General features: G+C 44.0%; 1 protein-coding gene across 1 annotated transcript in view; it reads left to right on the top strand.

Annotated features, from left to right (window-relative positions):
* LOC117579192 (DNA N6-methyl adenine demethylase) overlaps positions 1 to 24821 on the top strand; it is a 92627-nt gene that overhangs the window by 11963 nt on the left and 55843 nt on the right. The window contains 1 exon segment of the mRNA XM_034264960.1: positions 9887 to 10030. Coding sequence (XP_034120851.1) covers positions 9887 to 10030 — 144 coding nt within the window.

Below are 24821 nucleotides of genomic sequence, written 5' to 3'. Positions count from 1 at the left end.
GTCTGAGTTGACAATTTGATACCCTGTAGGGGCCAGCTAAAGGCAAAATTAAAGTCTGGGGCTAACTGAGTCCGGTGCTGTATTTTCGATCACGCATTGGGCACTGGAATTTGTTGCTGCATGCAGCTTATATACCTCTATAAAGGATATGCAAAAACAGCAAAAGCAGTGGCGCAGCTAGAGCTCACGGAAACATGTGCAAATACACGACACTCCATCTCGCACCCACTCTCCCCACTCTCCCCACCCGACGCACGGCTGACGCACTGCTGCTACGCATATTGCGCGTAGCGCTGGAGGAATACAAAAGTGAAGTAGGGAACGGGAAGAGCAGAAGGTGAAGGAAGCAGTGACAGAAGAAGGAGTAACAGCAGCACCAGAAGTGGATAAAGGAAAGAAAGGAACGCATTGCAATGGCTTCCTTGGCTTGAACTCCCTGAACTCCTTTTAGCTTTCTGTATGTATAATTTTTTTTTTAGAGCAACAGAACCTTACTCACTCTTGAATACAGTGAGGATTGGATTGGGCGAAACTTAGACTGTGAAAAGAGAAAGAGAAAGGCAGATCTTCTAGGGAGAAGAAGGGCAATGACTGAATTGACTACTGAATGAATTTTTGACTGCAAATTAATATTCTTTCCGTACATCAAAGCTGCCTTTCGCACTCCTCTTCACAAGTGTCAAAGGGCAGTGATTTATTTTCCTAGCCTCACCCCTTAACACTTCAAATTCAAATGCAAACAATTCTTTGGGCTTTAAACCCCCTTTAGGGCTGTTCAAAAGGCTTCAACTTAATTAGCTTGCAGCCTTTTCTGGCCCCCAAAATATTCAAATTTCTTGCATTCCGCTGCCCTCCATGAAAGTGTACATCAAAAGTGCATCAAGTGCTTGTCGCACTCGAAGCGCTGCCTAATTTTGGCACTCTTTTCGCTTGCGGCACTCCAGTGAAAGGCGCGTTGCACTTAATTGATATTCACTGTTGATCCTCCACCCAGGCTGACGCACTTTTGTGTGGGGAATACGCGTGAGGCATGGACGCCGCTCTTTCCTTGGAGCGGCTCTCAAGTAGTTTGTATAAATATTTGCATTTTCCATGCCGCCCCCAGGAGGCAGAAAAAAAGTTAGGGTGCCTGTGCCTGGCACCCTAAAAAACAAAGTGTAAAGTGTGGAGTGTTCGTGTTCGTGTTCCGTGTGGCATTTACCCTAGACCCATGCAAATGCACTTGCCCCAATGCAATTTTCTTGGCATCTTTCGTGCCCCACACCTCGGCGATTGTTGGCTTTTGATAAGCAGCTGATGCTGATGCAGATAGCCGTCTGATGTTGCCCTCCCAAAGTCTGTGATGTTGCTGCTGTGCTACTTTGTCGCTGTTAATTATACAAAATTTTCCCCATTCTGCCCGTCACTTTAGTTGAGTTGGAAAGTGGTGGAAATTTTCTAAGCGAGAGCTCAAAAGCATGCTACGATTTTTCCCTATTTCAGCGTCAGCGTTGTTAAGAGCATAATACATATGTACAAGGATATATATATAGTATATAGAGAAGACTTGTTTGAACAAATTGCAAGCAAGCAGTTTATGCTGCTGCTGCTGCTGCTGCTGCTGCTGCTGCGGGGGGTTCTCGAAACAAAAGTTTAAGAAAAAGAAAACTGTGCAAATAAAACTTTTTGCTTTCGCTCGTTCTGAGCATTTTGCCCCTCCGCAAAAGTCCTTGCCAAGGGTAAATGCAAAGTTTATATACACACACACACACACACACACACACACATACACTCGTACATTTTGCACAGTGTGTGGAAAGTGGCAAGTGAAAATTCAGCGGAAAAAAGCAAAAGAGAGAGAGAGAGAGAGCGAGCGAAATGCGTGCTAACGCCAAAAGATGTTGCAAGCAAAGCGTCAAAAATAAGAAAGAAAATAAAATGTAAGAAAATAACAGAAGGGAGGGGAAGAGAGGAGCGAGCAGCAGCGGAAAATACCAAAGCAAGAGTGCAAATAAAATGAAGAAATTTCTGGGCGGCTGGGGGCTAAAAACTTGGCTTTGATTTTCTTCCATCCTAGGCAAGGGATGCAGTTGGCAAAACGCTTCACTGCACTTGACTATTATTGAAGTTGGAATCCAGGATGGGAGCGTAGCCCCTAAACCTCCCCAAGTTTGTCCTTGCCTCAAATTGAGTCGCTCTCTGGCTGCAGCTGAAACTTTTTGCCTTTGGGGTTCTGGGGCGCTGGCAACATCTTTGGCACTGGCATCCGACAGGGCAGGGCAGGCCAAGCATTCAGGCATCCCTACAACATCCTCGCGTCACATCATTCTACTCCTGGTCCTTTGCATATTTTAGCGCGCGATTCGTGCCGTGCCGTGCCATGCCTTGCCTTGCCACTTTTTGCATTTTTTATGTGTTGGTAGGTCATTGCACGTACAAAAGCCACTTTTACTGCGCCAACAAACCCAACTGCAGCTGCCACACTGCCATTGCCACAGCAACATCAGCATCAACAACTGCGGAGTAACTTTGCTGGATGCTGGATTTCGCTGCCAAATTAAACAAAAATGCTGCACTGTGCACCGTGCACCTCTCCTTCGCCTCGTTTCTGGAACTTTATTTTCAATTTGGTTTCCACCCAAAAAAAAAAGAAGTTTGCTGAAGAGGAGTCCTTTCATTTGTTGAATAGTTTGGCAAATGGTATTTGCAATTATGGTGAAATCATGCACGAAAATGTACGCAGAATTTCGAATAAAAGTTGTGCCTTTTGTTGGTACATAAAATTATGTACAAATTGAGTCTAGCTTCTGTATTTCTATGGAAATATCATTGATTGGATGGCCCATTAAGCATTAAATACCCGTGGAAGTTTTGTACTAAAATCATAAATTAATTGGTAAAATATCATGGATTGGTTTTCCAACGTTTTGCACATTTTTTTGTAACTATTTTTGAATGTTTTTGGTTCATAAAAGTGTTGAATACTTGTGAAATGTATGTCATACATCCATAAACTAATTGTTTTGGCATCCATGGAGTTTTGGATGCCAAATTCTATAAACTCCGAGATAACTTCATTGAAATCTTCTTAGGAAACCAAAATGTGCATCGATCAAAATGCTTCACGGGGTATCCCAAATGTCTAACCATTAGAAAATCTTATTTACGTTTAATGCAGTTTAATGGCCACACAGTTTCAGATAGAAGAGGGAAAAGTGAAATAGGAATCAAAGAGAGAGTGAAAAAAGAGGAGCATAATGTAAAACAAAACAGGGAGCAAAAATCTGTAACTCCATCAAATGCAATTTGGAGTGCTCCTCTCTCTCACTCTCACTCTGTATCTCTGGACTCTTGTCAACTGGAGCGCATTATTTGCATTTCTTGTTATCCACACACACACACAGTCGATGCAAAAAGTTTTGGACCCCCCTCCAATGCCTCCCCTGCCCCTGCTGTTGTTTTGCTGTTGAATATGCAAGTGAAATGGCTTTTTAATTTGTGATTCGTGCTGTTCTCTGATGTGCTGTGCAGAGGGACAGGACAAATGCAGAAATGCATAAATCATTTTACGGATTTCACGCGACAAATTAAAAATTAATGCAATATCACCGACCGACCAACCAAATGCAGCGGGCAGTGCCGCAACAGGGACAGCGATAGTGTTAGAAAGAGAGAACGACCGACCGGCTACGTGTGGATTAACCAAAGCAGTGAGCAATATCAGTACCAGTATATAGGATGTACCAGAATATATATATTCCCCATGGCCAGGCAGTGGCCTGCGGGGTCGCTTGGTCGAATGAATTTTTGCTTTTTGCACAGCCAGCGGCGTCGACGGGCCGGTACATTTTTATCGATTTTCCTTGCCGTTGCAGCCGTTTGAAATTTTTGCAACCCCAAAACGAGTCTGAATTTTTTTTGTTTTGTATTTACCGCTACCCCCGCTCCGCTCTGTCTTATTCTATCTATGTGTTGCTCTCCCTGTCGCACTCGCATGGGCTGAGTGCAGAGCAGAGGCTGCTGCTGGCACGCACTTTTAGAAAATACCAGAAATGCGGATGGCAAAACAGAGAAACAGCAAAACGAAAGAAAGAAAGAAGAGGAGAGAGAGAGAGAGAGAGAGAGAGAGAGAGAGTTAGGGGGCAGGGATGGGGGTGCAGAATAGTGCGTGTGCATGTTCGGGTAGTGGAAGAGTGGGTGGGGGGTGGGGTTGGAGAAAGGGAATCCACATAGAAAAAAAGAAAGATGAGAAAAAATTCGCAAAAGAGGGTTGGAAAATAAATTGCTTTTAATTTGATTTCAACTCAATTAAATCTACGAAATGGAATTTCAAATTAATTCTTTTTCTCCTTTTAGTTGGTTCTCTGGGGGGTGCCCTTGGCCATGCACTTTCATTAGTCCCCACACATTCGAACGGCAAAATGCCACAAAATATAACTAATTAGCCGAGTTCTCTCCTTGGGCTTAGTCTCTCCGGGGATATTTCTGTTAAATGGCACAGCTGGTCCTTGGTTTGTTCTCCATTGTCCATTGTCCCAACTCTTCTTTCTGCTGCATAATGGTCCTGCATGTAATTCTTTGTTCTTTTCATTCGGTAAATCGATTTTTGGTAATTGTTTCGCATTGGAAATCTGTTGAATCTATTGAGCTGTTGGACAGTTAATTGAAAGAATTTATTGACGGGTGTGTGGTTTGTGGGGAAACGTTTAGGAAATTCTTTAAAATTGTTTTTTTGACTTCAGAATTGTGCGTGTAGGAATGCATTTTTAGCTGTTACACTGACTCCTAAAATGATAGTGACAAGAATTCAATTTTTATTTGCATATTTATGTTGAATTTACATTCAAAGTTTGATTCATAAGTTTAGGGTTCCATTTATTACCCACTGCCTCCTGCGTAGTCTAACTTTTGTGACCCAGTGTAGGCCACACATCTTAATGCAACAACAAAAATACACTCCCAGCGCACCTTCGGAGAGTGAAGATCGCCCCAACTCCCTCGCACCTACTGCAGCCAGCTGCCGGGAGAGAGAAGACTCATAATTGCGCTGCTCTGCTCACCACTCCACTCAATTTCAATGCCGTTTGAAGCCACAGTAAATGCCGATACTAAGCTCTGCCCCTTACCGTTCATGCATTCCCCCCTTCCGCACCGCATTCAAAGCTCTCAAAAATTGTGTCACAAGGCAGCAACAAAAAGTGCTCTCATTTCACTCATTGTTTCACATCTTTTGCACTTCCCTCAGTGCTTTTCTTGTTGTTGTTGTTCCATTGGAATACCCCTTTTATCACTCATTTTGCCGCCGCTACCTCAACAAACAATAAAACACTTCCTTTTCCCCCTCCGTTTTGCGCTGCCGCCCTTGCTGCCTGAACTTGACCTTGATAAACATTTGAAGTGAGCTTTTTAGCACATATCAAAACGGTTACAACTCAACTGGCGCGGGGGGAGAACGCCACAAAGCAAAGGGGAGAGGGAGACTGAATTGTCGCCTTGGCTCGTCTCGCAATTGACATTGAAAATTTGTTCGCATCCAAAATGACGTGTAACAAATGGTCGATGACGCATTTACCACCCACCCTCGTACCCACCGACAGAAAATATATGTACAGATGTGCATGTATTTATGTATGCACTGTACATAGGGGTTGGCTTCAATTACCAAATGAGAAACGAGAAACCCACCCTCTGGGCAAAGTCAACCCCCAAAAAAACACAAAAAAAAAACAGCAGCCAAAAAAGAAAGAAAAGAAAAGGCTGACAGCCGCAATCAAAATGGGTTATAAGCCATAAAAAGCAAATCCTGTGAGGCGTCGGCCATGTTGCTGCGCGCCGAGACAGTGAATCATGCCACAGACAAGCAGAGAGGACACAGGCAGAGAGAGAGAGAGAGAGAGAGCTGCAGAATTATTTGGGCAAACTTCAAGGACGCGCGCGAACCCCTCAGAAGGCAGAAGGCAGAAGGCAGAGGCTAAGGCTAATCAGCAAAAGCTTTGGTTTCCTTTTGTGGCGCGGGTGCCATAGGGGTACGAAAGTGATAATCAAAATAAACACAGATTAAGGTATAACCTTGAAATATTGTTTGGCCTATGAAAATCGATTCACTCAGCCCACCCACAAATGGTGTGGGGAGGGAGCCAGCCAGCCGGCATTCAGCATCCCAAACGAAAGGGTTGACGGGCTGGGCTGCTGCTCTAATTGCTCGCCAGGTGGAGTGGAAATAATTAATGTGGTTTTTTGGCACAGGTCAGGATTTGCCCACACTCTTTTTGTTAGAGGGTTGAATGAACCTCGGAATGCCGCCTTAAGAGGGCATTCGATTGAGCAACAAGTAGGAGCGGCTCCTCGGCAATACGTCAACACAGGAAAACGAGGAAGGGGTTCGCTTTGGTTCGTTTCGGCGCTGTCAAAGGAGCTTTTTTTTATGGCTCATTATGGAAGGGCGACAGCAGACACAGAGGGGAAGGGCTGCTTGTTGTGGTTTCCCCCAAATATTGTGTCATAAAAGAAGTCTCCCGTTGTGGTTGTGGTTGTGGTTGTGGGGGGGCCGCTTCAGCTCCTCGGCTTCCTGCCACAAACCCTACGAGCATTGGGCCAGGTCAGGGTTCTCCTTCATCGCCGCTTCATTTCAATATTCAGCCCCAAAAACTGGGGTGTCTGTGTGTGTGTGCGTGTGGCCCTTGCGGTTTTTGTGTGCTTTCGGGGGGGGGAGAGCTGCTACCTGTTGCTCCTGTTGCGCCACCGAAACTCCACTTTCGCAGCAGTCCCGTCCACTCTTCACTCTTGGCCCGGCGGCGGCTTGTAGCTTTGAGTAGCGCAGCTCATTATTGGATCGCCGCAGCTGCCACTTTTCTCATCTCATCAGTAGGGGCTTCCTTTTAATAAAAACTAATAGCCCCAATTAAGTCGGCATGCGATTTGCTGTTGCTTTTCTGTTGCTGCTCTTGCGGCCTTTTGTTCAGCTTTTTGTTGCTGTTGCTGTTGCTTCTGTTTGCCTCCTGCCTCTGCTGCTGCCTGTTGTTGGCGCTAATAAAGTCACAGAACAACAACGAACAAAAATATGACGGCAGGAGTGCCGTGAGCCCAGGAGCCATCTTTTTGCATCTTTCAACAGCCGCAACACAGGAAGCTGCAAACAAAAAAAATTGATTTTAAAAAAGGTTCCCACTTCGAGGCGCATAAACTGTCATCGATTTTTGTCCTGTTTGTTTGTTTGCCAGTCCAGAAGTGACGAAGCTTTCAACAAGATTCATTCATGTCCTGTGCAGCTGTGTGCTTGTGTGTGAGCCGTGTCGGCTGCCTACTTTTGGCGCAATTTTTGTAGGTCGTTGTGCCTACTTTTGTGTGGCGCTCTTTTGATTGTGGGAGAGCCTAGGCGATGTCCCACCCAATAAGTTGTATCTGCCTGTGGTCTGGGGAATTTATGAGAATTGTTCTATAGTTTTCTTGGCAGTTTTCTGTTGAAATATTTAATTTCTTGAATGTTATTGCTGAAAATATCATAACTTATAAGTAGTAAAACTCTTCGAATATTTACTCTCTCTTAGTTCTACAAAAAGCCATGCAATTTCTTCGTTTAAATAAACGTTTCTTTAATAAAATCTTCGAAAAGCACTCCTAAGTCTGCCTTTACACAGTTGAAATTCTCTAGTCCCTCCAAGATCACTTTATGCCACGAAAAGTACCAACCAGCAGCCACTTTTCTTCCACTGCCATCTATTTGTGGACGCACTCGCTGCTTCTCTGTGCTCTCTGGCTGCCATTTCTAAGCACAACTGTACCCCAGGCGCAACTGTACTTTGTTTCGTATCAATTTCAACCGAAAACACCTCAAGAGCCAAACTAAATTTAGATGCAAGCAGCCCCAAGAGAACTGCAGTCACAGCAGGCAGCAACCCCAACAGCATCTTCTGTGTAGGTAATCCCCAGGCCCAAGTGACATCCAGCATTTGGGGGGGAACTCTGGCACACGCTCGCTCTCTGTCTCTCTTTCTCTGGGCTCTGTTTGGTGCTCGGCTCTGGGCTCTGGGCTCTCGACTCTGCATTAAAATAATTGCTTCCGAAATGACAACGGCTGCTAAAATTGTAAACCGAGTGGCAACGCAAAGAGGAGGAAGGAGCAGGGGGGAGCATCATGTACGCAGACGCACTCTCTCCCTTGTTGCACACCATTCCCAGCCTGCCCCATCTGCAATGAGATTGACGTTGTGGCAACATGTGTGCGCGCCTGCGCGTGCCAACAATGTAAAATTTGTGGCGACTGCCACAGGCAGGCAGGCAGGCAGGCAGGCAGGCAGGCAGGCAGGCAGGAAAATGGTGCAGCTTGGAGGGGAGCATGCGCAGAGGGGGATGGTAAGATGGCGTCGCTTATTTTCCGTTAAGATGCAGCGGCTGTCAATCAGACCCCAAAAAAAGAATAAAGATCCCCGATGTGGCAGTCGCGCAGACAAGCGGAGCATTCCAGAGGCACTCCTGCGAAGCTGTCTGGAACCATATGTCGCCCTTCGGCATCTATTTTCGTCTGCATGTGAGGCACAACCAGCGCCCGGAGGGGCACAAGGGGCACGCCTGCGCACACGCACAAGCACACAAACCATTGAAATTTTCCATTGCTGCTCGGTTCCTTAGTTTTTCCTCCAACAGCACAACTAATGGCTCCCGTTTGGATCTCAGTTTCTGATATTTATGATTTCTCAGACATTTCTCTCTCTCTCTCTCTCTGCGCCGGAAATAGATTTGGATGCCGAGTCTCTGGGTCCAACAGGCGGTTTTAAAACCGCTTCTTCAGAAATGATTGTGTGTGGTTCATGCCTCACGGAATTATCTATGGCTGGCTCTTGCGGGGCACTTTCGTTCCGTTTTCCATATGGAAAGTAATTTAATATGAGAGCAGCACACATTCCCACAGATATAGAGAGAGCGAGAGCGAGCGCGAGGTTCGTTGTCATTATTCAACTGGTTGTTCTTCTTTTCGTTGAATGTGGAAAATGTATGCATATTTGGGACTTAATTTTGAGGGTTGCAAAGTGGATAAAAGTGAAGTGCAGTTCAGGATGTGGTACTTTGTTCTGATTTAAATTGGGGAAGTATCCAACATTTCTTCTGGCGTTTTCTAGCATTTATTTCGACAGGCGGGGAGATTTATGCACTTTATTTATTAGTCATAAGTAGTTTAAAACAATTTGCGACAGTTTTTAGAGGCTTAGAGCATCTTTTGGTACAGAAAATATTTCCATCCAAATATTTCCATACTCCTTTGTAGGGTTTTCATTATCAAAATCGTACATTATTCAGCAGATTAAATGAGAAATTATTCATGCAAATTGCAAAATAATTCTGTAGTTTCACGCCAGCAAAACATCTTTCTGTGTACACTTTATTATTTAAAAATGATAACTGCGCCAAATCGATAACATGTAATTATGCTGTAGAATACAATGTAAAATGTAATTTACAGTATTTATGCGGTGAAGACATGAGACACAGCCAGCGCTCTGCAACTACATCGATTGTTTCGTGCAGTAGCTACTAGATGGCGCTGTGCCAGTAGCTGAAAACAGCCATCACATGCAGGTGGCGCCACGGCTAGGGTTTGAAGTGAGGATAGAATTTGTTTCGCAACATTTAGTTGGTATAGCAACCACTTAGCAAATGCACGAACCACCCGTACAGCTTTGGCGGCAAATTAAAACTTGGACTTAAATTAAATAAATAAATAATACCAAATAAAAATGGTAAAAAAAAAGGCATGAAGGAGAGGAATAAATGCTTTAGTTTTGGTTTAAGTATAAGTTCATATCATTTAATTGAAATCAACAGTGGCTAATACTTAGTTTCCCCCATTTTCTTATTTATTTTCTATTTATTTTCTATTTATTTTCATGTTCTCTTGTTGCACCATTTGCAGATAATCTATGGTGCCGATGGTCAGCCCGTTCGACCCGATTCGAAGCGCGGCCGCGGCAAGGGAAAGTCAGCCGGAAATAACGGAAATGCCGGCGCCAATGCCACAGGAATCAATGCTGCAGGCAATGGGACACCAACAACTGGGGTAAGTCGAGTTTGGCTTTGCTTTTATTATGTCAAAATTTGGCACTTAAATGTGGGATTTGTCTTCAATTGGATAACGAGTTTACCTACCAGTTGAATGTCTTCCCTGACTCCATTTGAAGCTCTTCCTTTGCCACTTTGCCTTTCAATTATGGAAACGGAACTAATTAAGTCACGCGACGACAGAGTGTCTGCGGTTGTAAGATTACCCCAAAAGAGTACACCCAAGCTGACTGCCACATTTTCAACGTCATCACGCCCCGGCATTGTCTGGGATGCCAGCCAGCCAGCCGGGCAAAATCGTCGTCATCCTCTGTTGGCAGCCAGTCACTGCCGTTGGCTGTCTGTCGTTGCCGGGTTCCCCCAAAAAGAGGCAGCAGACAGACAGAGACCCGGGCATAATCTCCCGCCCGCAGACACCAGACGCTGTCGCCGCACGTAGCTCTGGGGGTCACCATCGTAAAAACCAGCCAGGAACAAAAAAAGAAGGGAAAGCCAGGCACAAAGGCAAAGGCAAGGCTGAGGCTGGGGGGTTCGGGTTGCAAAACAGACAAAGTTACGCTGCGGCGGCGGCTCTGGCTCTCGGAGTCCCTTCAAGGGCGGACCACTTGTGCAGTGCCTGCCACATGCCGCACGTAGAAACGAAAGACACGAGACGCAGACCCACAGAGGCAGGGACTGGTAACGGCGGCGTGGGACGCTGGCAGATCCAGAGTCAGTGGCGCTGCCATTTGACTTTGACCTTAGACGGGCAGGGGATTCCCTTTGGCACAGCACGCAATATCCTCCGCTGTGGCTGTGGCTGTGGCTGTGTCTCTGCTCAAGGTCGCTGCCGTGGGCCTCTGTAGTAAAAAGTTGACACAAGTTAATATCCAATGAATGCCAACAGCCACAAGTGGCAAGTGGCAAGTGGCACTGGCAATAGGCATTTGCTTTGAGTTCTGCCATAAGTGGCATAATGATGGATGTGCGGCATGGGTTGGAGGGAGTGGCGGGCAAAGTGGGAGGCCAGGAGTGGGTTGTAAGCGTCAATGAAGCGTTGATTATGTCATCATTGCCACACGACGCACAACAGTGACTCCCCACACTCAAGCCGGGCATAAAAAGTGCCAGCGAAGACATGCCAGTGGCTCCACGTTCTCTGGCTCCAATAAAATGGCGCAACAAGTTGCCTGCTCTTTGTGTGTGCCTGCTACAGCTTGGTTGCATGCCTCCAACATTGCCCAACACACGCTGGCAAAATGTTCTTCAAGTTTCGAGACTCTTTGGCTGCGGAGAGACTTTGTCTGCAGCTGCTACACGCTGCCTCCTCCCTCTGCCCCCTCTTCCCACTCTGCTGCTGTGCAAAGTTTTCCTGCCACAAATGTCTGCCTGTGCCATGGAAAGTGAAGCGTTTGTTCCTGCTTCTTGCTTTATTTTTTTGCTGTTCGGTGGCCCAGTGACACGGACACGGACACGGACACGGACACCGATACGACTGTGGCTGTGGCTGTGGCTGCCACATGGGTGTGCTGCCACTGCAGTTTGTTGCTTTTGCTTGTTGTTGCTGCCAAAATGCAGGTCGCCCCCAGCCATGACCTTTGCCATGCAAAAACAGCAAAAGAGTGGAAAATCCATTGGCAGTCGACAAGCAGCGAGGCAACGGGATTTGCCTGCCACATTGCCAGTGCCCATGACCACGACTCCCACTCCTGTGGCATGCTTTGACGCCTGCCACGCCAGCCGCGAGCTGCACTGCACGGCCTCGCCACGGTCGCCGGCCTTTTTTGGCCTTCATGTCTGAATGCAGTTACCAACACTTTTTGGCCCTGGTGGGTGGTGCGGCTGTCCATTGTTTTGGCAGACCAAAACCTGGACCTGGACCTGGACCTGGACTTGAACCCCCTCTGTGGCGCTCCCATTCCTACTCTCATTCGGGAGTCAGAGGCCAAATGTTTGGCTCTGTACTTTGGCCAGCAACTTGTTGCACGCTCTCTCTGCTCTCGGCACTCCTCCCTGCTCTCTGTTTCTGTCTCTCTGCTTAATCTGCATATGGAATGCGGCTGGAATTTGTCATCATTCAGGCCAAACAGCATTCAAAATTATACACTGAACTGCAAGATGAGGTTTTAGGCTATTTTTGGTGACTTTTTAATTGAATTAAGTTCTTTTATTCCTTGCAGAGAGGCTATGAAGGTTGGGGCTTTCAATTAGTATAAGGAATTATTGAGGGGGGAATTAGCTGGGCCGAACTTTGGGGGCAACAGGAATGAAATTTCCATAGAAAATTCTTCGCATAATCTAATGGGGAGCTAATAGAACCATTAATTGCTGGAATATTCCATGAAAAATCCTCTAAAACGTTGCTAAATAATTCATATAAGAGCAAAAACTTCAACAGACGCAAGAAAATAGTAAATAAAATAAATAAAATTAGTAAAAAACTGAAAATAAATACATTTCAGTATTATAATAATGAGAAAAACAATAAGAACACATGGAAAACATTTGGAACTTGTTTGGAAATTGTCTCACAGAAACATTAATCCAAACAAAAACCAAATTAGTGATTTATTTTTATGAAATTTGGCTCCAAAGAGTTATCTAAATGATTATCCGAATGTTTATTTATATTTATATTTAAACAAACTTTCATCTAAAGTCTCTCCATGACCCAAGCAACAATTTACTGCACCACAAGCCACGCACTTTCCCTACTTTGTTGCACAGTGTAATGCACATTTGGTGCACTTTTTTCAAAGCCATGTGATTCCACCCACCTTGTGTCTGTCCAGCAGCAATTAGTCAACAGACATGCTCCATGCCACATGCCACATGCCCCATGCGATGCAATCGCAGTCGCTGTCACAATGTTTGGACAGCGAACAACGAAGGAGCAGCAGCTCCCTGGCCTGTGGCAACTTCAATTGAAAAGCCGAACCGTGGCACTTAACGTCTAATTAGGCGCCGCAAACGTGAAAAGCCACTCAACGGGTTTGCCAACGGCCCCAGCCACCAACTGCCACAATGTCAAAGCGAAGGCTCTTTAAGACTTTGGCCACACCTTTGGCCATCACTCAAAAACAAACAGAGCGCAGGAGGAGGAGGCCAGACATAATCGTAAATGCCAACAGCAGCAGCAACATGTTGTGTGGCGCCAAGACGGCTACCTCAGTGGCAGACACACGGACCAGAGACCAGAGACCAGAGAACAGAGAACAGAGACCCGAGGCCCGTCCCGGCACCACCAACCGTGACAGCAGCAGCAGCTACAGCAGATGGAGGGTACAACCCGACTCCTACGTGCGATGGCGATACAAGAGGAGAGCTTACATGCAGCTCGTAAAAAACAGAGCCACAACGGGCCTGTGGCAGACACACTGCTGCCGGACTGCGGACTGCTGCCAGGTTGCTGCTGCTGCTGCTGCTGCCAGACAATTTGTCGTCCAACTGTCCGCATTGGAGGCAGCCCAACAGCAACAGCAACAGAAACAGCAGAGGAGGAGTCTCTCTGCCACTTGGCACTTGCCGATGTCCCAAACTGTAAGAGGAGAAGGCGACTTTTGGCACACGCAGCACGTGAGGCAGCAGCAGCAGAGGCAACCTGTCCCGAGTCCCTTGCCTGGCTCATGTTGCGGTTGCTGCTGCTTTTTTTCAACGTTATGAAAGACTGAGCGGACAGACAGGGCCAGAGAGACGATCCCCGTGTGGGTCTTAAGTCGAACAATGAAAGCAGCAGCAGCCACGCAACAGGCAACAGTTGCTGCCACGCTGCCACGCTGCCACGCTGCCACAACCCAGGCCCGCGGCGCCTCTTCATTGAAATCCAAGCCAAGTGGACGGGGGAAAAGTAGAAATAAAAAAAGCAAAGAGCGCTTGGGAGAGGGAAGGGCAGTGCCAAGTTCAAGGTCTGCCTGTGAGGCAGCAGGTCAAGGTCGACAAGGGGCAGTGCCATAAAAATACCCTCAAAAAAAAAAGAGGGAAAAAACAAGGACAAGTGGCAGCAGCAGGCAGCAACTTCTTTTGCGTCTAATAAAAAGGGCAATGAGCTTCATTACCAGAAGGACTCCGAGGACGCAGAGCGAACAAGGAAGCCAGGTTCAACGTTAACCCTTTTTCGGTTGAATGTCCTTGCCCCCGCCCCGCCCTGTCCAGCCACGCGCTCGCACTTGACCCTTTCTGCCTGCCCCCCCCTCCCAGAGGAATGAGCCACAAACATTGTTGCTGCTGCTCCTGCGACAACATCCTTGAGGCGGCAGTCAACCTGCTACAAAAAAAAGGTCCTTGCCTCGTCAACCTTTTGTGCTCGCCGTTTGCTGACTCGTAACTTTTTTCCATCCTTTGCCCTGTTTTTTTTTTAGTCCTTTCTCTCTGTTTGCCTGTTGCCTGTTGCCTGTTGCTTGAGCATTTTGCATGTCCTCTTTGGGCCCAGCGTCTGCGGGTCGTCTGCCCGGGATATCCCCCAAAAGAACAAGTTGATTGACCTTTCTTAAGGCTTTTCCTGGCTAAAGTCTGCTGCTACTTCGTCTACCCAAATTTTCTGTTTAATTATTTAGGCAATTATTTCGCAGAGACGCAAATTTAAATTCAGTTTTTGGCCCTCAAGGCAAGGCCCCAGCCGTACTTAGTTTTTGCTTAATTAATGTTATTTCTGCTACATGACAATGAAATTTACAACGCACACTAGCAAAAGCACTTCCGTTTCCGGCACACACCGGCACACACCGACAGACACAGAAAATTGCAGCAATAAATTTGGAAATTCAATTTAAAACGAACATAAATTGCGCTTCAAACTTTCGTAGCTTGTCATTTTTACACACAAAAAAACAATTTTCAACTAACACACACAGGGCACACACACACACACACAAATAAACATGCACATAAATCGCATTAAGCGCTTTAAGGCACAAAATGCTGCCATAAAAATCGTTTGCTCGTTAATTTCTTCTACGCTTCTCGGTGCTTCTTTTTTGTTTGTTGCTGTATTTTTGTTGTTGTTTTATTTACTGCCATTTTGCTTGTCTTACGCGCCACTGCCACAACCCCCCCAGCCACACCCAGCGACCGATTCCATGGGGCGTACATAATGGCAGAACGAGCGTCAGCGCCAGAGCCAGAGCTACAGCTACAGCTACAGCTTCAGCTTTTATATACACTTGATAAATGTGCAGGACACACATCTGTATGTATGTGTGTGGCTTTATATAGTGTGCAAAAAGTAAGCAAAGAAAATGAAAGAAAAATAACAGACAAGAACAGTTGAACACAATTGATACCCAGCAGAAAGAGGGAAGACAACAGCAAGTGGCAGAGAATTTGTAATGTATTTTATGTGGGTTGAAAGATAATAAAGAATGAGCTGTAAATTCAGTTGAAAAATGTAACGAAATGATTATGTGGTTTTATGTTGAAGTTTTATGAAAACTTCCTCAATATTCTAGCTTAAACAATAGCTAAAAAAGTAAATAAATAAATCAAAATATGGATAAAAAAGCATTAATCCTAAGCAGCCACTCAATCCTTTCCCTTAGCCACATAATATACCCCGTTCGGCATGCCGAAGGGGTAGCTGGCCTCTGCGACGACGTCGTTGGGCGATGACTATGGCAGCAGTGGAGCGGCAGTAAAGCTTTTTCAATTGCCACCCCCACACACAAATGCGCGTCCATAATGCCTTATATAAACCAGCACTCTCTCTCTCTCTCTCTCTCTCTCTCTCTCTTTCGCTCTGCCCCATGTATACATATGCATGTGTGTGGCCATGCATTTGTGTCTGTCTCTGAGTTCAGCTGAGGTTGAGGGCCAACGCCATTTCGCCTCTAATTTTTGGCATGCATTAAGTGCGCTGCGCTCCGGGGGGGTTGTTTCCTATTATTATTATTATAGATATTATTATTAACATTGACATTTGCCGGCAGGCAGTGCTCCTTCGTTTGTTGTTTGATTTTGCTGGGTTTAAAAGTTTTATTGCCTACTTATTTGGGCATTTTGGTTAATTGGCAGGCAGGCAGCCACCGCCCCTCTCTCTCTGCCTTCTCTATGCTGACTCTTGCCCTTTGACTCACACTCACCCCTTCACCCTTTGTACCTTCTGCCCGCACATGAAGCTTGCCAGACAGACGCCAACGCATACACACACAGAAGAGAGACCTTCGAGGGGGCTTTGTCTGCGATTAGTTGCAACCCTTAAAATGCCCCCTCTGCCTTGCTCATACGACACGCTGTGCTGTGCGCTTCTGCTTTCCACTTTCGACATTCCACCTACACTACACTTTGCTCTCCTTTCCGCTTCTCGTTTGGCTTTTGCTTTGTCGTTTGCTGTCTACGTCTTCTCGGCGCATACAGGCACGAAGGGGGGAACTAATTTTCTTTGTTTTTCAATATTTCCCTCAAAGATGTGGAGGGGGGGAGTCTGCTGCTGCTGCTGCTGCATCATCGTTTGTCTGCCTCCCAACTAGAAGTATGTGCAACTCCCCGTTTAGGTTTTTTGGCGGGTATGGAGCAGACATCAACGTCAGCCAAAAATGGTCATAGACATTGCCCCTCAGACGCTGTCGCAGGCTGCCATTCAAAATGCAAGCGGAGAGGGAGGGTCTGGTCTGCTGTCTAATGCCTATTTGATGGCATTCGCTAATTGCTTGATTAGCCATGCCGCGCTCTACCCACGCAGCAACGCAGCTTCAAAGGCAACGCAGTTGCGGGGGAGTCGCAGGAATGCTGCACAGGCAGGCGATAAGCCTTGCAAGAATTAAGCATAAATTATAATTATTAAAGGAACACACACAGCAAGAGGCTAAAGCTAGGGTTGGGTACGGGATGCCCCACACGCCCCAAGATCACGACCAAAAGGGCGTGGCACCAAGAAAAGGCACAAGAACAACGAGAAAGAAAACCGAAGTTGGGAATGCCCTAAAACCATAAAGCGTACAAAGTGAAGCAAATTTTAGACATTTTTCACTGCTTAGAAATTTCACATTTTAGTTGTTGATAATTGGCAAAACTTTCCACGTTTCACTTCAAAATATAAACGCTGCTCTTTCAAGGGTATAAGCAGCGCGCAGCTTATAAGCAAGATCATAAAGAGCAAAGCAAAAAGTGGGAGAGCAACAACAGCAACAACAGAAAACGATCGCATGGAGCAGGCAGCAGGCAGCAGCATTAAGCACTGTCCAAACGAGCAGCGGCCACAACACAGCGCCGTCTTCCAGGCTGCTGCACACGTTTGGCCAGTAACTAAAATCGAGCACAAGAATGGGCAGCAAAAGCACGGGCAAAAAACCACAACAACAAAAAGGCGAACTGCAAACAGCAAACTGCAGGCACACAACAAAATATTCTCAATATTTGCGCTGCATTAAATTTCATTTTACTTTGGCTCTGCACTTCGCTCGCTCTGCCGCTGCCGCTGCCGCTCCTACAACTCTTTTTTTTTGCTCCTCCTCTTTGCTTTTTGCGGCGGCAGCAGGCACATAAATTACAGCAAACAGCAACAGCAACAGCAAAAAAACAGTAAAAGCAAAGCCAAGTAACGCAAAGAAAGAAGCTGGGCAAAAAACATGGAAAAATGAAAATGATAAATTGCCAACTGCACATAATTATGCAATTAAAGTTCGACGTTGTACTTGTACATTCTTTTACCTATTTGTGTGTTGGCTTCTTTGCTGCGTTTTGCTGCTGCAACAAAAAGGAGAAGCCTGCTGATTGTTTGCACTGATTGTTGTTCTTGTTTTGATGTTGCAGCCCACAAGAAATCTATTTGCAGCTGCCGTTGGGGCTTGGCGATGAACCGTGTGAACTGATTGATAAAGCGAGAGAGAGAGAGAGAGCAAACTTACACCCAATTAAAGACTAAGTTTGGAGCCAAATCTTTATAAGAAAATATTTACGCAGGCCAATACTTGCTGATCCATAAATGAAGATAACTTTGCCACACAAATTATAATCACAAGAAGCTTAAAATGGTTTGCACAGTTTTTGAGTGTTAAGGCATTAAGTCTGAAGCGTTTTATATGCTTTAATTCTTCGCTTCATTCGAAGTTTCAACATTTTCGCAACTGTCGCTAGCAATTCAAGAGCCCGCAAGTAAAAATCCCATTATCAACTGGAAGGAGCAGCAGCAACAACAAAAATGCTTTTAATGTGGAATTATTCTCATTTTATACACCATTTGTTTGCAGCAAGAGAACTATGCCACACACACACACACACACACACACAGGCACAGCGCCACCCGGATGGTTGTGTTTGTAAAAAGTAAAGAAAACTACGAATATTTTCCGTATGCAACGCCCAATTTAAAATTAATTGCCACAGACAAAAGAACACTGCGAAAATGATGATGACAGGGCGGGGATGGGGATGGGGATGGGATGGGGATGGCGATGGTGGAGTGGAAGAGCAGTGGGCTGCTATGTGTGTGTCTGTATCTGCGGGTGTGTCCTGGCTGTGCACTGAAGTATGCATGCAGAAAATTAAAATTAATAATTTATACATTTAAAGAAGAGAGAAGCCCAGCCAGTAAGAGCGCAAAACAGCGAGAGGAAGGGAGAGATGGAGAGATGGCGAGAGGCAAGATATGTCGATGGTCGGACGAAAATATATAAAGAAAATAACGCATACAGATAATAACGTTATGGTTTATAAGGCAACTACCCGCTACTCCTGAAAGATAGATTTCCAGCGGGAAAATCAATGAAATGTTCGACATGCAAAAAACTAATTGGAAATAATTTTTAGTGGCAGTTTTATTGGATATTCTTTTAGATAATTGCTGCAAAATTGTGAATGATTACAAATAAATAGTTTGTCTCTTGTTTTCCAACCACCAATTACCCCTTCTACCCACCTGTGCATAGCTGCAGAACTTCAAAAATTCCTTCAATGAAAAATCCCTTTTTACACCACAACGCTGCCGGTTTTTGCCACTAAAAAATAAATAAAAATTCATGGGAAAGCCAATAAAGAAAACGAAACAAAACATGATACAACACGAAACAGAAAACAAACAAATTAAAAAATTATTTTTCATAATTGAGCGACACAATCGGCTCGCCCGTCCGCCTGCTGCAGGGCCAACTGCCGTCCAAACAAAGGCGTGACCACCGAAGGGGTGAGGAAAAACGTTCAGCAAATTGCAGTAAATTATGGGGCTCTGAACCTAAAAGGGGGCGTGGCTGGGGGTCCAACGCTGGTCGAAAGATTGACAAGTTTGTTAAGGCTGTCTCTTTTGTGGGCGTGGCAAGGACTTGATAGGCCTTTACCTAATGGCTGTAGCGGTGGGTGGCGGAGAGATATCTTGGGCATTGTTTAGGGTAATATTTAAATGGGAATTTCTTGGAATTTATGAATTACAATTTTCTGTTTTGCCTTTGAATATTGGAAAATGTTTTTTTTTTGTCTTGTCAAACGCAAAGGGAATCCCTTTTGCATAGAGAGAATTCTTTCCCTGAGGAGAAAACACTGCCCTCGAGCTTGAGCATGGCTAAAATTCTAATCAAACTCATAATCACTTTGGCTGATAGATGGCAGGGGCTAAGGGTCACCCCTTGCCGAAGCAAAGCAAAAATAAGCGACCAAAAAACTGCCGAATATTTTCCATTAACATTAAAAATCCCTTACCCAAACCACAAACAAGAAATACAACCCCAAACAACCCTTTCGGTTAGCGCTGGCCCCTGGCAAACAGTCACTTAAATAAGTACACACACGGAGAGCAAAATGTGCCGCATTTTATTTCATTTGCCTAAAATTCCAATTCACTTGAAACAAAAAAATGCAAAAAAAAAAAAGGTGAATATTTTGCATATTTTATGCTGCGCGCTTGTGTGTGTCTGTGTGTGTGTGTTTGTGTGGTGTGTGCTTAACATTTTTTTGATGTTTTTTTGTTTGCCTCTATTTTGCATTAAAGAAAAGCGAAGCAACGTTTTGTGCCAGAAATTCCAGCAGCCAATAATAAAAAATATAAATAAAATGCGAAAATAACGAAAGAAACAAGAAAATAATGTTGGCCATAAAAATGGTTGCTTATGGAACAGCGGGGTACACGCGAGCGGGGGGGAGGGATTCACTTCAGGTTTATAAATAATTCATACGAATTGCGCGTACAAGAAATTAAAAAATAAAACAAACAAAAATTCGCTAAAAGAAAAGGCAAAAGAAAAACCGTTGGGGAAGCGCTTATTGATTTTCTTATGTGCTGGGAGGGGGGGAACGCACCTTACCAATGCCCTGCCCCGCCCATCCACCTTTAAAGACTCGAAAAAGCGGGGCGAGGCCGTAATGGAAATGAAAATGCAAAAATAAAGGCAATTTTTATTGCAATTTGCATGAATAAACTATAAAAAAAACAACAACAAGTAAGCATATAAATATAAATAATGTGTGTGCCAGAGTGTGTGTGTTGCTACAGTTACAATAACAACAACAACAACAACAATAACCAACCAACAAACAAATGAACAACAACAGCAAAAAATAATCGTAGAAAAACTCACGGGGGCAAACAAAAAAGAAAAAAGAAAAGACAAACAGCAGTCGAAAAAAACCATAAGAAACAAGTAGGGAAAAACAAAAATAAATAAACGAAAATTGTTTCTCTGCCACCAGCCCCACACCCCAGCCCCCCCTCCTGAAGCCAAGAGGAAATCAAGAAAAATACCAAGAAGAAAGAAAGGAAAATGTTGTGCTGGAAAGCGAACCAAAGAGAAAATAAAATAAATTGCATCATAAAAACGGGCCAAAAGTAGGGGGGAGACAGAGCGACAGAGAGAGAGAGAGAGGTGGCAATTGTAGAAGAACAGAAAGAGATGGCCAGAAGAGGAGGAGGAGAAAGAAGCCAACGAGCAAGCAGGAAAAGCTGAAGAAGTAGCCGAAGCCAGCAGTTAAATTAGAATTTTATGCAAATGTGATATATTTATAGAAGAGATAAAACACAAGCTGAAAGAGTGGAACAGGAAGAGGTCAGGGCAGGGGGAGAGGTGCAATCAAAACATGAAAAAAAAAACTATAAGCAAAAGAAGCAAAGCAAAAAAAGCAATCGAAGTGGATGGAAATCGTGCCTGCCATTTGCCATTTGCCATTAATTAATGCACATCACAAAAGCATAACCAAAATGTTAATGGGGTTTGTTGGAAATATTATTTGGATTTGGATTAGTAAAATACCAAGGGTTAAAATCAATTGATTTTGCAAGGGGTGTGGCAGTCGCTTGTTGCTACAAAATTCGTGTTTAGGTCTTAAAACTCTGGAAATAATATTATTAAACTTCATGGAACAGCATCAGTTGAATGACACATCAGTCCTTGTGTTCATTTATTAAATAAATAAATAAATTATGCGCCCTGCATCAAAGAAATATAATTAGATGCCACAATCAAAGATTCTTTGAATATATTCCACTTATAACTCCAACTTTTTCCGCTTCAAATTCTATATTTTTACATGGCACTCGAATCAACTCTTGAAGCTCAAAAATGTTCCCAATTAAGCTTCACTTTTAACCCCCAAAAAAAGAAACCAACACATTAATTTGTATTTTAAGCAAAAAATGCCTCAGCTCTGCCATTATTTTGATCAACTTTTCTTTTTATGACTCAAAACTAAATTGACTCAAAAATAAAAGAAAAATAAGCAGAAAATTGAGGCAAAAAGCAAAAAGGTTGAAAATAAAAACTAAATATGATACCAGCTAAGTGATATATGTATGTGCTACCGAGTGGTTGCATGCCACACAGTGGCCGTGCCCCATATTCCACCCAGTCCATTTTGTGTGTGTGCTGCTTGGTAGGTGGCCGTGCTCCGGCTGTAGGTGCATTAAAACTTTGATAATTACATAACTTTTATGTATATGAAATCTCACAGAATGTTTGGCTGCACATTTTTGCCGCAGGATGCAGGATGCAGTAGAGCAGAGGCATGGTATAGGGGCACGGGCTTCGGCTCTCTCTGCCATAATAAATAAACGTAAATTTTGCATGTGGCGAGTTAATGCAAACACACGCACACTCACACACACACACACTAAAAGACACTCTCACACAGATAGAAGTACGGGGAGGAAGGAGTGCTTCGGCATGGGATGTGCTTCTAGAGTGCTTTCAAACGGGTCCAGGAAAATGTAAAATTAATGCATAAAGTTTACAACAATAACAGGAACAAGTACAAACATAAAACAACAAACAACAAACAGCAACAATGTCCACAGCGACAGCAGCAGCCATCTAAACTAACAACAGTCCTAGCCAAAATAAAGACAGCCAAATGCTGCAGGGGCCAGCGATGGTTATTAAAGGAAATATTAAGCGAAAAAGAGAGCGATAGAGAGAGAGAGAGCGAAAGAGAGTATGTTATTACGAGTAAATAATGTTGATAAAAACTGGCATAGTTTATGCTTATTTAGGTTTCCAGTGCTTATTTTGTGTAATTATCACAGACGGCAAAGGGCAGACAGAGAGTTAAACAGAGAGTGTAGAAGGAGCAAGGTGGAAGGAGTCCAGGCAGCGGAAGTTCTTAATGTAAATGTCAGCCATGGGCATGCCGAAAGTCAGTCCGGAAGTATTGCCGAAAATAATGACAAAAACTCTGTCAGACATTTCTGTCAATTCCTGTGTCCTGCAGCATGTTTAATTTGAACAAAGAAAATTTGTTACCAATTGGGGATTAAAATTGAAATTGGGAGGTAACAGAAGTCCTATGAAGTATCCATGGAGCTTTGGTTACAATTTCTTGATGATAAAAATGAGTATTTAATGTTGCTGCCTGACTTGGTGGATATTTTCATATTTAATAAACATTAATATTGGCTGAAATATTATTTTTTAATATTTAAAATTTAATATTAGCTGGAAATTAGCGCACTTACTCAATGCCAATAATATTCTTCTAAGTTGTAGCTTTCAAAAGCTATTTCCTTAACCTATTCTGCTTCCAATCTGTTCCATTTGCTTATCTACAAATCAAATCTCACTCCACTGCACAGAGCAAGAGCGAGAGAGAGAGCGCTGAGCAATGCTTTCAAATTCAAAAGAGAGCCCCGAAAGTGCCGTTTGTTTTTTGCCTTCTCCGTCTTCACGCGTCACACGCAGTTCTGTTGTTGTTGTTTTGTTGTTGTGTGTTTGCCTTTTGTTTTTGGTGCTTATTGAATAATTTGATTGCAAAAGTTGATTGCATTTGGAAATTGTGTGTTGTGTTTGGCAAATAAAAGTTGGCGGGCAGGAAATAAATCAAACTGAATATAAAATAAAAAGGGCCACTCGCAGCGGGGGGGCTGCTGCTGCTGGGTGAGCAGCGCGCAGGTGAGCTGCGGAGGAGAGAAAGAGCATAAGCAGACCGCAATATTTGCTTCTTCTTCAACTCCTGCCAGCCACTTTGTGTGTACCCTGGAATGAGTGGGGTATTATGAAATAAAAGGAAGCAAAGCTGTAGGAAGAAAAAATTATTTAAAAAAGTTTTCTTTGCCAACAAACAATTGTATCAAATTATATCCTATGGCCATACTCCTGCTCGATCTTCTAGGGTATCTAATGCTTCGAATATTCCCCCAGAGACTGACTTATTTTCTGGTTTTTTTTTTAATGACGTTACGCCCGCTTCCTTTTGGGGCCACTAAAGCGCATAAAGGAGACGAAGGAGAATATATTTTTATTTAAACTCTCGATCCATTTCAATTGAATTCGCTTTGCACTCGTGTGGGGCTGTGGATGTGGCTGGCGGGGGCTGGGCCTGCACGTTTTTTGCTCCTCTTCTTTTGGCTCCTTTTATTTTTATTATTTTGTTGTTGTTGTTGGTTGCGCATCGAAGAAGTATTTTTAATTTTCTGCCTTTTGCACTTTTCTCAGCTCAGTGTTTTTACCGGGCCATTAAAATCATAAAAATAAAAACCCAAAAGAGTGTGGCGCAGTGCACAAGTGAGAGGAGCGGCTGTAGGGGGGGAAGAAAGGAAAACGAAAATGGAAACGTGTACGAAATTTTGCGATTTTAATTAAATGATATGAAAATTGCAAGCAGTCGAGGAAGAACACAGAAAAAAAAACAACAGAAAAGAGAAGAGAAGAGAAGAGCAGAGACGAAGATGAGTTTTGTGTGGTGCTAAAGAGAGCGAGAGAGAGAGGGAGGGAGGTAATGCGCTGCTCTGTGTGTGGGCGTAGGTGTGGCCGCGCCCAGTTCCTTTCTGCCTTGTCTCTTTTCTGAGCGTGTTTCATGTTTGGCAATCATCCTCTTCGTGAACTTTGTTTCGCCAACTGCCATTTAAGGTGCGGGAAAAGACAGAGGGAAAACTGCATAATGTAACCCCACATTGAATTATATGATGTTGAATCCCTGCCACAAAACCCGCTTTAAAAATAACAAAAAATTCGATCAGCGAACGGAAAAACAACTCGAAGATGAAAATGCAGAGAGAGAGAGAAAAACAAACACAGCCACAAGCAATATTAAAAATGTTACTGTGTGAGTGGAAAAGACACACACAAAAAAATGTAACCATAATAATAATAATAAGTACAGTGGTGTCTGAGTAAGAAAAAAGCTTTTCCGTTGCCAGAATTCAAGTTTGGAAATTGGAAAAAAATGCACAAAAAATTCTATAAATATTCTAGTACAAAATATTATTTAATTTATAATATTAAATATTTATTTAAATTATTGCAAAAGCCTTTGCCTTGAAGGTTTTTGTCTGCTTCACTGTAATAATAGCTATAAAATGTGCCATGGGCCAATGTGCAATTTTCTTGTTGTTTTTCCTTCTTTTTCTCCTCTTCCTTCCTGTTTGTGTTTGCTCTTCTTTCTAGCCCCCCCCCCCCCCCCCCTTT

This window comes from Drosophila guanche, unplaced genomic scaffold (assembly GCF_900245975.1).
Source record: "Drosophila guanche unplaced genomic scaffold, DGUA_6, whole genome shotgun sequence".
NCBI classification, from domain to species: Eukaryota; Metazoa; Arthropoda; class Insecta; order Diptera; family Drosophilidae; genus Drosophila; species Drosophila guanche.
The sequence above is the reverse complement of the archived record's forward strand: the minus strand, read 5'-3'. Positions and strand labels throughout refer to the sequence as shown.